Source organism: Macaca fascicularis, chromosome 20, assembly GCF_037993035.2.
Source record: "Macaca fascicularis isolate 582-1 chromosome 20, T2T-MFA8v1.1".
Taxonomy (NCBI): domain Eukaryota; kingdom Metazoa; phylum Chordata; class Mammalia; order Primates; family Cercopithecidae; genus Macaca; species Macaca fascicularis.
In genome coordinates, this window is record NC_088394.1 from 53,265,013 (window position 1) to 53,280,983 (window position 15,971).

Below are 15,971 nucleotides of genomic sequence, written 5' to 3' on the forward strand. Positions count from 1 at the left end.
TAGATACTTTCCAAGGCTGCTTCCTCTGTTGGTCAGATCAGATGCTGCTTGTTAGCTGTGGTTTCTACAGAAGCTCTGTTTCAGTTCCAGAGCTCTGTGCTAATGGGTACAATGGAATATGATGCAACCATCACCAGTGATTCTCAGTCTCTCCTGAGACACCAGAAGATAAGTCACAGTCTGGAGTCTCACTCAACCTTCTCCACACAATCTAGCTGAGAGACACAGGGAGAGTTGGAAGCACAATATTCAGTAGAGGAAAAACAAGATCTTGTTCTCTGACAGGTTTATTAGCTTTCATGTTAATGTATGTTTTAAACCCTGCAACCTTTTGTCAACTTCTTTCCACATCAAGAGGCCATGAGGTACAGTAATGTGGCTTGACTCAAGCCACATAAAGATGGTGACTTGATGCCCTAGCCTGCCTCCTGTAACAATGTGAGGCTGTTTTGGGTACATGCTGTAATAACAACACGACTATCACAGGAACGATGAAGCAGAGAAGCAGAAGGTGCCTACACAGTTTTACCTAAACATCTTGTTTGTTAGGATGGAGCTGACGCGCCCATACTGGCAGTCAGGAACAATTAGCACAGAGTAGTTCTGAAAAGGAGGAAGAATTCACAAAGCATCAGTTATGGGTGCAGAGAAGTCGCCATCTGCCAACGGGCACCGGAGTGTCACTGCACTGGAAGGGGAAAACGAGTGGGCTGGATGAGATCCAGGGGCCTCTCTGCCCACGTTCAAAGTCAGTAGCTGCTCTGCCTGCCGGCACCACAGTGTCAACACATTTTGTGTGTGTCTCACTCAGTCTCACACCCAAGAAAGTGAAAACAATTGACGTAGGAACAAGGGGAATGGATAAAGAACGGTACACGCTTATTCTAAAGCAGGAGAGCCTACAGATTGTCATCAAAGCTCATATCTTATCTCTTTCCTAGAGGCCTCCAAACCATCTCCCTCTCCCCCTCCCTCCTCCAGAATCCGAGGGATGAACCCGTTTCCCTTTATGAGACAAGGTGGAGCAGCACCTCTAGTTTTTGGCTGCTCATGGCCTCAGAGTTGCTGTTTGGAAAGGAAAAAGAGCAGCAGGGGCAGCAAAGAAAAGTACTAGGGCAGCACCTTTAGGTTAGAAATAGATTCCACAGTGAAAAGCACAAGTATAATGTGCATTAAACAGAGAAGGGCCTCAGTAGAACAGTCACAATATGCAAGTGTGTCCCACTCGTTTACAATATCAGGATTCCAGGAGCTGCCAGAAATAAGTCATCTCATTAACATACCTACGCACAGTTCTGATGTCTGACTATGAGTAAACAAGGCCTACGTTCGTTTCTCTAAAATTTAGAATCTTAAACTAAATCCTTTATTTCAAAAACAAACATAAAATAATTTCCCAGGCAGAGAAAAGGTCTGAGATGGAAGCTTTCTTGTTAGCAGTCCCTTCCTGCATAAACGGGGTTGGATAAAGAGGGGAGAGAGAATGGCCAAGGGTATGGAAAGCTTTCACAATGCATGCCGAGTGTGAAGTGACACCCCCAGCAGATGGGGTTTATCATCTTTACTTAGTCACACAACATCAAGGACTGGTTAGTTCCAGGGAAGGGCTCCATTTCATCACCTGGGTCAGTTCTCTTCCCCCGCATGCTCCACAATGCAGTAGAACCAAACAACACGTTCACCTACAATAGAATGTTTAAATAACACCTTACTTCTTACTTATAACTGCCCTTACTTCTTTGTGCTGTCAGGAAAAGAAAAAAACAGAAAGCAATAAAACCCAAACCCTTTGGCAAGCCAGCCGGTGCCTATTCTCCTAGGGCATTTTTAGTGGAACTTCAGCTGGGCCTTGCCCTCCTCCCAATATCAGTGAGGAAAGTGGCAGCGGGATAGGTTTGCTCATGTGCACTGCAGTAGAAAGAGAAACCAAACACAATTCGGGCCACAGGTGGATTCTGGCACATTTTTAGATTGGATTGGTTAAAAGTGTCATGTTGTGCACAGGATGCAGGCAAAGGAGTTTTTTTTTTGAGACGTAATGCCCGAAGGCAGCATGAACGGTCCAATCTACCCTTGGGGAGGAGCTCCCTGTGTAAGGACAGAGAAACTAGGGGGCCTCGAGGAAAGTGTTGGTTCGGAAGATGGAGGAGACAATCTTTCCGGTGGCATTGATGGTGCCTTCGCTGTCTGAGCTGGACTCGGAGTCGCTGCTCCCAGAGTAGGCGCCCAGGCCCGGAAGGATGCCGATACAGACTGCAGCAGAGGGGCAGTGGATGGAGGGGCCACTCAGGGAAGTGTTTCCGAGAGACTTGCAGGATGAGGGCTCTGCAATAAAAGGTGAAAGACTGTCATTTCGTCACCCTTTTCCAAAGTTGGGGACTGACTTACCATGTGCCAGGCACAAGTACCGTGGGCTTTTCCCACAGAGAAGCCTCAGAACAACACTATGCAGCCAATACTATCATCACCCTAAGAGGTGGGGAAACTGAAGGAGGAAGGGAGGTTCCAGGAGGTGAAAGGACTTCTGAAAGGGGAAGAGCTGAGACTTGAATCAAGGTCTTTTTAACTCCAGAGCCTGACTACACTCTCTTGTCCCCCATCAAATCCGAGCTGGAGAACAAGCTACTCTGGAGTGCAGCCTAGAGTGCTTTGACTTCCCCGTGCTCACACAGCCGTGAGAATCTGAAGACAGATTAAGAGAGACACTGTGAGCAATAATAACAATTCCATTAAGTTCTCAGCATATTATGCCATTCCTTATTTACTGACCAATAAGCCAGCTAGCACAGATACAATTTCAAGGTCAAACATTAGCTACAAAATAACATTCTTTTCTTTTTAAACATTTTAAAAAATCGGGTAGCCCCCTGGACTAGAATAGGCTTAGAAGGACTCACCAGAATAGCGTTCTTTATTAAGAAGGGCCGCTTTTCCCAGATAGGAGAGAGGAGCAATTCAGAAACCAATTTAACACAACCTTTGCTTTCCAGTTGTGTTCTTTTACAAATGAGAAAACTGAAGCCTGTCAGGTAACATTTTAAGGCCATGCAGAATGTCACCTAGGAGCTGGGATTCTTTTTCTTACAGGAAACCCACAGTTACTCTGCCACCTCAATGACAAATATCTCAATCTAGACAATGCAGGACTTGGCTGGGCATGGTGGCTTATGCCTATAATCCTGGCACTTTGGGAGGCTGAGATGGGGGGACCATTTGAGGTCAGGAGTTTAAGACCAGCCTGGGCAACACAGTGAGGCCCTGTCTCTACGAAAAAATGTTTTGAAAAATTAGACGGTGCCAAGCGCGGTGGCTCATGCCTGTAATCCCAGCACTTTGGGAGGCCAAGGTGGGTGGATCACTTGAGGTCAGGAGTTCAAGGCCAGCCTGGCCAACATGGTGAAACCCCATCTCTACTAAAAGTACAAAAAATTAGCTGGGCGTGGTGATGTGTGCCTGTAATCCCAGTTACTAGGGAGACTGAGGGAGGAGAATAGCTCCAATCCAGGAGGCAGCGGTTGCAGTGAGTTGAGATCATGCCACTGCACTCCAGCCTGGGCAACAGAGCAAGACTCTGCCTCAAAAAAAAAAAAAAAAAAATCAGTCGGGTGTAGTTGTGCATGCCTGTGGTCCCAGCTACTTGTGAGGCTAATGCGAGGATTGCTTGAGCCCAGGAGTTCAAGGTTACGGTGAGCTATGATGGCACCACTGTACTCCAGCCTGGGCAACAAAGCAAGACCCTGTCTGAAAAAAAAAAGAAAGAAAGAAGAAGAAGAAGGAGAAAGAAAGAAAATGCAAGACTTGAAGACTAAAGAAAAAGTTAAGAACTCTACTCCAGGCCTTCCGTTCTTCCCTGAAATGTTTCCGGCCTTATTTAATCACTACAACTTGATGTATAGGCGTTGTTCCCATTTTACTGATGAGGAAAGCCAAATGACTTGGCAAGGCTGCAGGTTGCTTAAGGCAGAAAATGTGAAACCAAACATGAATCAAAAGAGAATATACTAAAACGTTAACCTGAGCTCACTGCAGAGTTAAGGGTTGGAGTTCACACTTTGTTGCCACAGGCTGACAAGCATACTACCTTCTAGGGTTTTGCCTTAGATGTACTAATACCTCATTTGCCCAGACACCTCAAGTAAATGTGAAGAGAATACACAGTTCCAAGTATAGGAAACCAGGAGTAAGCAAACAATACCACTGAGGAGTTAGAAGAGATATCAAACGGCCCGCAAACAAAGTTCAGATCAATGTATTTGCTTGTTTGTGCAAGAAGCTCGAAGAAGGGAAAAGGAAGCTGCCAAAGATAAGCAATGTTAAAACATGGAGATGGAGAAAAGTAAAATGAAAGCCAACAATGGCTACAGAGATAGAGCAAGGCGATAAAAGAGGCAGGAGCAAATACTTGCAATATCACAAAAGCAAATTTCCTTAAAATACTAAGAGTTCTTCCAAATCTGTTAAAAAAAACAACCAACAACCAAATAGAAAAGTGAACAGAAAACATGAACAACTCACAGAAAAAGAAACAGATGAATTTTAAACATAAGGGGATAAACAATATATTAGGAGGGAATGTGTTGGGAACAGCAAACTTCGTATGCTGTTCAGGGGGTACAGAGAAATTTGGCAATGTTCTTTGAACTTAAATGATGTCCATAAAAGAACATTCATTGCAGCACTGTTTACAGTAGCAAAACAGTACAGACAACCAAAATGTCCATTAGATGACTAGTTAAGTAATGGACTACTATTCAACCACTAAGATGAATAAAGTAGCTGGGCATAATGGCTCATGTCTGTAATCTCAGCACTTCGGGAGACCAAGGCAGAAGGATCACTTGAGCCCCCCAGGAGTTTGAGAACAGCCTGGCCAACACAGGGAAACTCTGTCTCTATAAAAAAATTTTAAAAATTAGCCAAGTGTGGTGGTGCACACTTGTAGTCCCAGCTACTCAGGAGGCTGAGGTAGGAAGATCACTTGAACTGGGGAAGTTGAGGCTGTAGTGAGCCATGATCACACCATAGAACTCCAAACTGGGTGACAGAGCGAGAACGAAGAAGAAGAAGAAGAAGGAGAGGAAGAAGAAGGAGAGGAAGAAGAAGGAGAGGAAGAAGAAGGAGAAGGAGGAGAGGAAGGAGAAGGAGAAGGAGAGGAAGAAGGAGAGGAAGAAGAAGGAGGAGAAGGAGAGGAAGAAGAAGGAGAGGAAGAAGAAGGAGAAGGAGAAGGAGAGGAAGAAGAAGGAGAAGGAGAAGGAGAGGAAGGAGAAGGAGAAGGAGAGGAAGAATAAGGAGAAGGAGAAGGAGAGGAAGGAGAAGGAGAGGAAGAAGAAGAAGAAGGAGAAGGAGAGGAAGAAGAAGGAGAGGAAGAAGAAGGAGAAGGAGAAGGAGAGGAAGAAGAAGGAGAAGGAGAGGAAGGAGAAGGAGAAGGAGAGGAAGAAGAAGGAGAAGGAGAAGGAGAGGAAGGAGGAGAGGAAGAAGAAGAAGAAGGAGAAGGAGAGGAAGAAGAAGGAGAAGGAGAAGGAGAGGAAGGAGAAGGAGAAGGAGAGGAAGAAGAAGAAGGAGAAGGAGAGGAAGGAGAAGGAGAGGAAGAAGAAGAAGAAGGAGAAGGAGAGGAAGAAGAAGGAGAGGAAGAAGAAGGAGAAGGAGAGGAAGAAGAAGGAGAAGGAGAAGGAGAGGAAGGAGAAGGAGAAGGAGAGGAAGAAGAAGGAGAAGGAGAAGGAGAGGAAGGAGAAGGAGAGGAAGAAGAAGGAGAAGGAGAGGAAGAAGAAGGAGAGGAAGAAGAAGGAGAAGGAGAAGGAGAGGAAGAAGAAGGAGAAGGAGAAGGAGAGGAAGAAGAAGGAGAAGGAGAAGGAGAGGAAGGAGAAGGAGAAGAAGAGGAAGAAGAAGAAGGAGAAGGAGAGGAAGAAGAAGGGGAGGAAGGAGAAGGAGAAGGAGAGGAAGGAGAAGGAGAAGGAGAAGGAGAAGGAGAGGAAGGAGAAGGAGAAGGAGAAGGAGAGGAAGGAGAAGGAGAAGGAGAGGAAGGAGAAGGAGAAGGAGAGGAAGGAGAAGGAGAAGGAGAAGGAGGAGAAGAAGAAGAGGAAGAAGAAGAAAGCATCTCTGTGTGCACTGTTATTGAATGATCCCCAAGATACTGTGCTAAATGAAAAAGGCAAGGAGCAGGACAGTGTGTGAAAGTTATAATTTGGGGCAAAGTGGTCATGCCCATGTATACGCATGTCAGTGTCTGAGAACAATAAATAAAAACTGGTAGCAGTGGCTGCTCAGGGGAAATGAACTTAGTGGTTGGAAAACGGGGGAGACTTACTTTTTACTCCACATTCTTTTGTCCCTTTTGAATTTTTCCTTTCTTTCTTTCTTTTTTTTTAAACATAAGTCTCACTATGCTGCCCAGGTTAAACTCCTGGGCTCAAGCGATTTTCCCACCTCAGCCTCCCAGAGAGTTGGGATTACAGGTATGAGCCACCTAACCTGGCCTAAATGTTTTATTATGTGCATATATTACCAATTCAGACAATTTTTCAAAATGCAGCTGTGCTTGGGTAGACAATTTTTTAAAAAAGCAAATACAAAAAATTCAAAGAACATCCTGAGCACTTAAACTAGGGAGGAACAGTCCCGTTTATCTCTGTAACCCCAAGAGCATCCCAGTATTAAAGCTAAGAAGGCTGCAGAAGATAAGAGGGGTTGCTTGTTTGTATTCTCTATTAACTGTAAGCCCCTTGAAGGCAAGCACTCTTTTATCACCATTCCACCCCCAGGCCATATAGCACAAGGCCTGGCTCAGAGCAGGCTTGCATCCACAAGGGTCAGAAATCAGAATGCAAGAAACTGTGTCAGACAGTTTACAGTTTCATTGCAAATGGCTAATTTGGGGGGAACGGGTATAAAAATGTGACGCTCTTTTAACATTTGGAACATAACATCAAACTATACCATTCATGACTTAAACATGCATTGTAGTACTTATGTATACCATATAGAATGATACTTTCAGCATTCTGTTAGAAAAATTTGGTTGTTCAAAAAAAACAAACCGGCCAGGCATGGTGGCTCACGCCTGTAATCTCAACACTTTGGGAGGCTGGGGCAGGTGTATTACCTGAGGTCAGGGGTTCGAGACCAGCCTGGCCAACATGGGGAAACCTTGTCTCTACTAAAAATACAAAAATTAACCAGGCATGGCGGTACACGCCTGTAATCCCAGCTACTTGGGTGGCTGAGGCACGAGAATCACTTGAGCCTGGGAGGTGAAGGTTGCAATGAGCCGGGATTGCGCCACTGCACTCCAGCCTGGGGGACAGAGCGAGACACTCTCAAAATAAAAAAAACAAACCAACCAACAAACAAAAAAAACCTTATAAGGGTATATAGATCAGTTACCTAGAAAACTAATTTATGTGAAATTGTTGAATGAGGTATTTCATTTTATCAAGTATAGACACTCCTGCTTAATGATGGGAATATGGCCTGAGAAATACATCATTAGACAATTTCATCATTGTGAACATCATAGTTATACAACCTAGATGGTACAGCCTACTACACATGTAGGCCATATGGTATATAGCCTATTGCTCCTAGGCTACAAACCTGTACAGCATGTTACTGTATGAATACTGTAGGCAGCTGTAGTACAATGGTCAGTATTTGTGTATCTAAACGTAGCTAAGCATAGAAAAAGGCACAGTAAAAATACGGTATTATGATCTTATGGGACCACCATCATATATGCACCCATCATTGACAAAAATGTCGTTATGTGGCACATGACCATATTTCAAGGGCGAATGGAATTTAAAGGTCTATTTTATATAGAAAAGAAGGATGAAAGTCAGAGTGCCTGTGGGGGTAGAGAACTGGCCTAATGGAAGGACGGAAGTTAGCTACAGAAATATAATCAAGGAATCTGGACCACTGTGGCATCAGAAGAGTTTAAGTAAAAAAAAACAAATACCCCAATTATCTAGGAGGTTTCAAGAAAGAAAAGAGACTGCAAATCCGACAAATTTCATTCCAAAAGCAGTTAACTGTCCAAAGAGAACAAAATGGTGCCCTCTGATCTCACCCATTTGGTGAAGTTTCCTGCCAGCTTCTGCATTTGCAGGACCACATTGTCATACTAAATTAACACAGAAAATTACTAATAGAGAATGTTCTTAGTATTCAGACAGATGCGTGACTTGGGAGTAGATGGGGCCAACTTGTGCATTCACTGGCTCTGCTCAGTGCTTAAGTTCAGAGTCTTCACTGGGGAAAGGCTGAATCTCTATCAGAGTCATAGGGGCCCAAGGAGGAAATCCTCCCACTGCTAAAGACAGGGCTGAAGCAAGCTTCAAGGAGTATTCTTCTTGTGGGGCCTTAATTCCTAGCAAAGGAGGACACTTCCTGCCTAGTTTCTGTTGCAAGAATGCAGGAGTAGGAAGAAGGGATTTAGAATGACAAAAAGATGACTCTAAAACACAATTGTCTGCCTGAGATAGTCCAAAGAAGCTACACAAGTTTTCCTTTCCATTGATTCATTTGTATAGTTCCTACCAGGAAATAAGTACCATATAGTGAGCAAATAGCTTACTTGTGGAAATACATTTAAGATTCCTATGCCAAGCGCATTTAACCCCAGCAACTCAGGAGGCTCATGTGGGAGGATCGCCTAAGCCTGGGAGTTTGTGGCTGTAGTGCGCCATGATTGCACCCGTGAGTAGTCACTGCACTACAGCCTAAGCAACAAAGTGAGATCCTACCTCTTAAAAAAATTAATTAAAAGAAAAATATTCCTATGAAGTTTTGTGTGTATGTGTGTGTGTGTATACACATATACAGTATAGATTTATCCTATTTAAGCAAGTTTCCTGCTTATTAAAAAGATGTCAGTGAAAAATTCCAAAATTGCTGAAGGTAGTATAAATTGGGATAACTTAACTGAAGGGCAATTTGAGAATATTTACCTAAATTACAAATGTATATCCTCTCTGACCTATCAAGTCTACTTCAAGGTATTTAACTTGATAGATCTGTGCATGTGAAAAATTATGCACGTGTAGGATTATTACTGAAACACCAGAACAGGGGAAGAATGGAAAAAATCTAAGTGTTTATCAATTAAAAAGTGGGATAAATGATATACCCATACAATATACAATACTACACAGCCTTAAAAAGCAACAAGGAAGTGCTCTACATCCAATTATGCAATGATTCCCAAGGTACAATAACTGCTGAATTAAGCAATGAACAGAGTAGGTTAGATTACAATACTACTAATAATGAAAGTTTAAAAACAATATATAATATATTCCTGCTGAAAAAAACCGACTTGATCAAGCTTCCAGATCAAATTACCATTTTACAGGAAACACAAGGTAGCAGGAAACAGCACGGGGATGCCATCAGTAAAATATAGAGCCAGAGAAATGCTAAAGAGCAAAGACCCAGTTTCTCCACAAATAAAATACAAAGAAAACAAAATATAAATTTAGAAAGGAAGAACTTACAGATTAAATTCAAATTAAAAGGTGTATTAGCCTATCGCTAAGATGGCAATATTGCCAAATTAATCTACAGATTCCAGCAATTCCTGTATCAAAATCTTAGCTGCCTTTTCTGCAGAAACTGACAAGCTGATCCCAAATTCATATGGAAATTCTACAGACTCCAAATAGCCAAAACAATCTTGAAAAACAGGAGCCAAGTTGGAAGACTCACACTTCCCAATTTTAAAACTTACTCCAAAGCTATAGTGATCAAGACTGTGTGGTAATGGCATACAGATAGACATATATAGCTCAGTGGAAGAAGACAGTCCAGAAATAAATCCACACATTTATGGTCAACTGATTTTTTAAAAATATAAATCACTGAGTTGTATCCTTTTAAAGGGGGAATTTTATGGTATGTGAATTATACTTCAATACTTTTTTTAAAAAAAGCCATAGTAGGCAAATATAATGTCTGGTGTTTGTTAAGATCATAATTTTTTTTTTTTTTTTTTGAGACGGAGTCTCGCTCTGTTAACAGCCCAGGCTGGAGTGCAATGGCTTGATCTCCGCTCACTGCAAGCTCCGCCTCCCGGGTTCACGCAATTTTCTTGCCTCAGCATCCCAGGTAGCTGGGACTACAGGCATCCACCACCACGCCCGGCTAATTTTTTGTATTTTTAGTAGAGATGGCGTTTCACCATGTTAGCCAGGATGTCTTGATCTCCTGACCTCGTGATCTGCCCGCCTCAGCCTCCCAAAGTGTTGGGATTACAGGCATGAGCCACCGCACCTGGCCAAGATCATAATTTAAAAAAAAAAAATTTTTTTTGAGACAACTGGAGAAAATACTAACTTAATATTTGATAATATTTGGTAATTATTGTGATTTTTTTTTTTTTTTTGAGACGGAATCTTACTCTTGTTGCCCAGTTTGGAGAGCAACGGTGCAATCTCGGCTCGATGCAATGGCTCACCGCAACATCTGCCTCCCGGGTTCAAGCGATTCTCCCGCCTCAGTCTCCCAAGTAGCTGGCATTACAGACATGCACCAGCAGCCCGACTAATTTTGTATTTTTAGTAGAGGCAGGGTTTCTCCATGTTGGTCAGGCTGGTTGCGAACTCCCGACCTCAGGTGATCTGCCCGCCTCAGTCTCCCAAAGTGCTGGGATTATAGGCATGAGCCACCGGGCCTGGCCTGTGATTATTAATATAATGGTATTGCAATTGTTAAAACAAAGAAACAAAATAAGAACTTGTATTTGCTAGAGACACATATTAAGAATTATGAATGAAATGATAATGTCTGGAATTGTCACAAAATATTACAGTTGAGAGATATAAATGAAATAAAATTGGCTATGTGCTAAAAACTGCTGACTGGGTGTGGTGGCTCACACCCGTAATTCCAGCACTTCGGGAGGCTGAGGCAGGTGGATCATTTGAGGCCAGGAGTTAGAGACCAGCCTGGCCAACATGGTGAAACCCCGTCTCTACTAAAAATACAAAAATTAGCTGGGTGTGGTGGCACATGCCTATAGTCCTAGCTACTTGGGTGGCTGAGGCATGAAAATTGCTTAAACCAGGAAGGCAGAGGCTGCAGTGAGCCAAGATAACCCCACTACACTCTAGCCTAGGTGACAGAGCAAGACTGTCTAAAAAAAAAAAAAAAAAAAAAAAAAAAATTGTTGAAGCTCTTTCCTGTAGGATAGCTTACAAACAAACAAACAAAAAATCACTGAAGCTTGGTAATGGGGGTTTATTATACTTATCCCAACTTCTGAATGTTGCTTAAATTATCCATAACAAAGCATTTAAAAAATACATATTTACAATTGCTTGCACATGCATAGAATAGCTCTTGATGGATACATAAGAAATGTGGCTGGGCTTGGTGGCTCAATCCTGTAATCCCAGCACTTTGGGAGGCTGAGGCAGGCAGATTACTTGAGCTCAGGAGTGCAAGACCAGCCTGGCCAACATGGTGAAATCCCATCTCTACTAAAAATACAAAAATTAGCCAGATGTGGTGGCGCACGCCGGTAATCCCAAATACTTGGGAGGTTGAGGCAGGAGAATTACTTGAGCCCAGGAGGTGGAGGTTGCAGTGAGCTGAGATTAGGTCACTGCACTCCAGCCTGGGCGACAGAATGAGACTCCGTCTCAAAAAAAAAAAAAAAGTATAATTCTGTTTCCCTCTAAGGAGAACTAGATGGAAGAGGACATGGTAATGGCAGACTCTTTCTTTTTCCCCACACTCTTCTTTTTAAAAGTAGGTTCTAGAGCAAAAGGATAACAGCAACAGACCACCGCCACTGGTGCTTAGTAGATGCATATAAAAAGCATCATTTTTTTTGAGACAAGTTAATGTAAGCCCTGCTGATTGATGGAATTTAGTTCAGAGTCTCAATCCCACATGGAGTAATAATAAAACTGAAAACACACTCTTGAATTTCTCACCCCTAATCCAGCCCCAGTAACATTCACCTTCACTTACAAGTTCTTGCCACTTAATACAGAGGCAGATTTCATCACATAAAGGTAAAAACCAAAGAAGTATACTCCTGGAGACTGTATTAAGCTTCTAGGCTCAATCCAATCCAATAGTGAGGAGGAGCCAGGTATTTACCTCCTATTGGTAGCAAGCCAGGTGAAATCAAGAAACTTGACATTTGGGGGAAACAGAAAAAAACCTTTTGTGAGCAGAGGTGGTATGACCAGAGCCTGGTAAGCATTCCTGGGAGAGTACTATTTTCATTGATCAGTTTCACTGGTTTCTAATACGATAACTTTTGCAGGTATAAAATCCTGCCTGGTATAAAATCCTGCCTGGTATAAAATCCTGCCTGGCATAAAAAAGTTGGGTAAATTCAGTGTAGGTAGGCTTGCTTGAAGACGGAAATGCATTCATTTGCAGATGCAATGCATTATAGCCCTTTACTGTGGTTCATGTGTATTCTGAGTACAAGGAAGTAATGAAGGCTGCCACCCACCTTGATTCTTGTCATCTGGCTCAGGGTCTGGTTTCAGTCTTTTCACACTGTGGCCACTCTCTGAGCTGTAACAAAACACATGGTGATTTGAGCCATGTCCAATCTTGCAGATCAAAGCTTAGGGAATCAGGAGCGCCAATAACTATTTATATGTGTCTTAGGCAGTCTCAAGAGGCTGGGATGATAAAAATGAATGAAAAGTATTCATTTCAGATTCTTAATCTCCTTCCAATTGCATCATTAGTCATAAAGACAATTTAAACTCCTGACAAATCCAGGGAATAAAGCACTGTATCTTTAAGCATCACTTCAACTTCAGATTCTTGGCCGCCTTTATCACTCAAATTGGTTAGAACCACAGATGGATTTCAAGAATATTTAGACATGTTCATAAATGACAAACATTTAGTAATTACAGATTGAAGAAAACATCTTTAGTGACAAGCTAGAGATTCTGAGAGTCACCCAGAAGACTTTCACTAAAAGAATGTATAAGGAATGTACTTCAATGAAGAAAGAAATGATCCCAGAAGGAAGGAATTCCAGAAGGAAGGGGTAGGGAACAAAGAAACTGGCAAAAGGAAATATAAGTCTAAACAAATACTGTCTGTATCAAAAAATAACATCTAGTTTGTGGTGTTCAACATGACCATACTGAAGTCACCTCTAAGACTGGGACATTACTGTGTGTATGTACTACCTGGTATTTTCTTGCAGGAAGTGCAGAGCAGGTTCCATTTAAGAGTTATGTGGGAAGCCCAGGAGCAGTGGCTCACACCTGTATAATACCATTACTTTGGGAGGCCAAGGCAGACGGATCACCTGAGGTGTTTGACACCAGCCTGGCCAACATGGTGAAACCCCGTCTCTACTAAAAATACAAAATTAGCCAGGCGTGGTGGTGTGTGCTTGTAATCCCAGCTACTTGGGAGGCTGAGGCAGGAGAATCGCTTGAACCTAGGAGGCAGAGGTGAGCCAAAATCGTACCATTGCACTCCAGCCTGGGCGACAAAAGCGAAACTCCAGCTCAAAAAAAAAGAAAAGAAAAACAAAAAGAATCAGTGTATACAAAACCACAATGCAATTAAGTTGGAAATCAATGACAAAAGCGAAACGTATTTTGTAGCCTCTAAGACACTGTTATATCATCATAAGGTGTTAAAATGTGTGTGTGGCGAGGGGGAAGGCTTATCTTCCCCCTTACTGAAATATGGTTGTTACCTCAATATGGAGATTTAAAAAATACATTTCTAAATAATTCCTGAGTCAAAGAAGAAATCATAATGGATATTTTAAAATACTTAGAAGGAAATATAAAACTTATATACAATGAAAGAAGGAAATATAAAACTTACATACAGTGAAAGCTAAGGAAAATTTATAGCTTCAGATGCCTATAACTAAAAAGGCTGCACATTCATGAACTAGGTATCTGACAGTTTTTTCTAACAATAAATAAAAGAATAAACTAGAAGAGAGTAAAGAATATTCCTTTGAAGAAGGTAAGAAATTGCTGCTTGTTTTGTTCTTAGGTTTCATGACATATACATGCCGATGGCTTCCAGACCTTCACCAGGCAGCAGAATCACTCATGGAACTTTGAAAACTACAACTCCCAGACTTCACTTCAAACTTACTGAACCAGAATTAGTGCGAGGCCTACAAATATAAATTATTAACAAACTCCCAGGTAATTCCAATAAACTCAGGGTCGGCCTACAAATATAAATTATTAACAAACTCCCAGGTGATTCCAATAAACTCAGGGGCGGACAGATTAGGAACTCCTGCCCCAGGAGACTAATTCATCACCTTGCTACACAAAGCAACATTAAATGATGTTGTTTCAAAACCCAAAAGGGGTTATATGCAGGTCACCAAATAAGCCACAGAGCCTTTTCCAAAGGTGATCTAAGGACTAAGGGAGACAGCTACAACACCCATTCTGCGACCACCAAGAGCAGTCTCAAGGGATAACAAATTGATCACCTGGAGAGCCCTCCCTTGGCATATTCCAGTAAAACTGACCCAGGTCCAAATCCTGCGAGTCCCTGGTCTTGCAGGAAAGCTTATGTGAGAACTTGAAAGGAATAATTCATGGTTTGGGTAGCGAGCCCTTCTCAGGATAACTCCTCCCCTCTGCTGCTATACCAGCATGACATTTTTACATGTAGGCAGTGTTCCTAAGAACATCTGCAGCAGATGGGTGGTGTGCCAAACCACAAGACTGCATCAATACATTCCCTTCAAAACATATGGCTGGTTGCCAATATATCATATTGATTTTCCTAACAGACTGCACTTAAACTTATCATTTCGCCCACAGTCTGTTGGGTCAAATCGAAATGACCAGATTCAATTACTCTGATGCCATTTCAGGATTTGGAAAGGGAGGAGCAAACATAGCAAAGAACTTATCACAGCTTCAAGACAGTGCTATCACTTCCCCATCAATCCAACCTAGCCACAGCCAGGTCTGTAACGCTGTCAGGGCTGCCATGTTCTTTCAGGACAGGATGTCTTTGCAGCAGCTATTCCCTCTGCCTAGACTGTTCTCTCCCTTTTTGCTTGTCAAAGTACTAGTCGTCCTACCTAATCAGCATCTTTCCAATGGTTTCCCCAACCTCCCCAACATGGAGATGCACACACCCTCCAAGCAGCATTGTATGCTCCTCCTTCTTGCTCTCAGCACACCCTACATAGATCCTTTCACAAGACTCACTACCTCATTTGTCTAGACAGAAGCCTAAATATTGAACTCGAGCTCCCTATTTCTCTATGATCTTGCACAAAGAAGGGTCTCAACCTCTCAAACTCTTGGTCTTCTCATCTACAAAACAGGGATTATAATTGTACTTTCACAGGATTGTTGAAGAATACATGAGATTATGCACAGGAAGCACTTAACACAATGTCTGGTGTGGCAGATCCCCACTGAAGAGTAGCTAGTATTTATATTTGTTGAATAAATGATCAGAGAGACGAGGGTTGAAGCCTATAGAAGGCCCCAAATCTGGAAAGGGAGAGAGGCATAGGTGAGCACACCAAGGGAACTTCACCAGGACTCACGCAAAGTAAGCGTTGGCTCTGTCTTCCATTACAAGTGGTGTTTCAGAGTACATGGTCAGAGCGAAATCTAAGTTGTGGGAGTGCTGACTGACCTCTTATGCTTCACAGCTCCTGCCAACAGCTTTGCCTGGGAGAACTTGTTCTTGGTTTCTATGGGCTTCACAGTCAGTTTCTTTTCCACTTCCTTCTTGTTCTCTTGAGAAATTCCAACCTTCTTGAGGTTATTGTGAGTTACCAGTTAAGGGTCAAACTAAGCAAAAGGAAGGACAACAAATATAACTCACTAGCCCTTCGGCTGTGCCATGTAATGTCTGGCCTACATTAAATAAATGCCCCACCCTTCTTTATTCTGCCAGTCAAATCCAGCCGATTCAAAGATAAATGAAAGAGACCATGGAGGAAGACAGCATAGAAAGCCCAAAATAATACAGGTAAG

At 42.5% G+C, this 15,971-nt stretch overlaps 1 protein-coding gene across 1 annotated transcript in view; it reads right to left on the bottom strand.

The window, feature by feature from the left end:
- Positions 1-271: 271 nt before the first annotated feature.
- The window catches only part of PSME3IP1 (proteasome activator subunit 3 interacting protein 1), a 35,404-nt gene continuing 19,704 nt past the window's right edge, over positions 272-15,971 (bottom strand). Inside the window, exons 5-7 of the mRNA XM_074027039.1 lie at positions 15,628-15,760; positions 12,467-12,531; positions 272-2,325 (exon numbers count right to left, since the gene is read on the bottom strand). Coding sequence (XP_073883140.1) covers positions 2,108-2,325; positions 12,467-12,531; positions 15,628-15,760 — 416 coding nt within the window. The 3' untranslated portion in view covers positions 272-2,107. The remainder of the gene's footprint in view (positions 2,326-12,466; positions 12,532-15,627; positions 15,761-15,971) is intronic.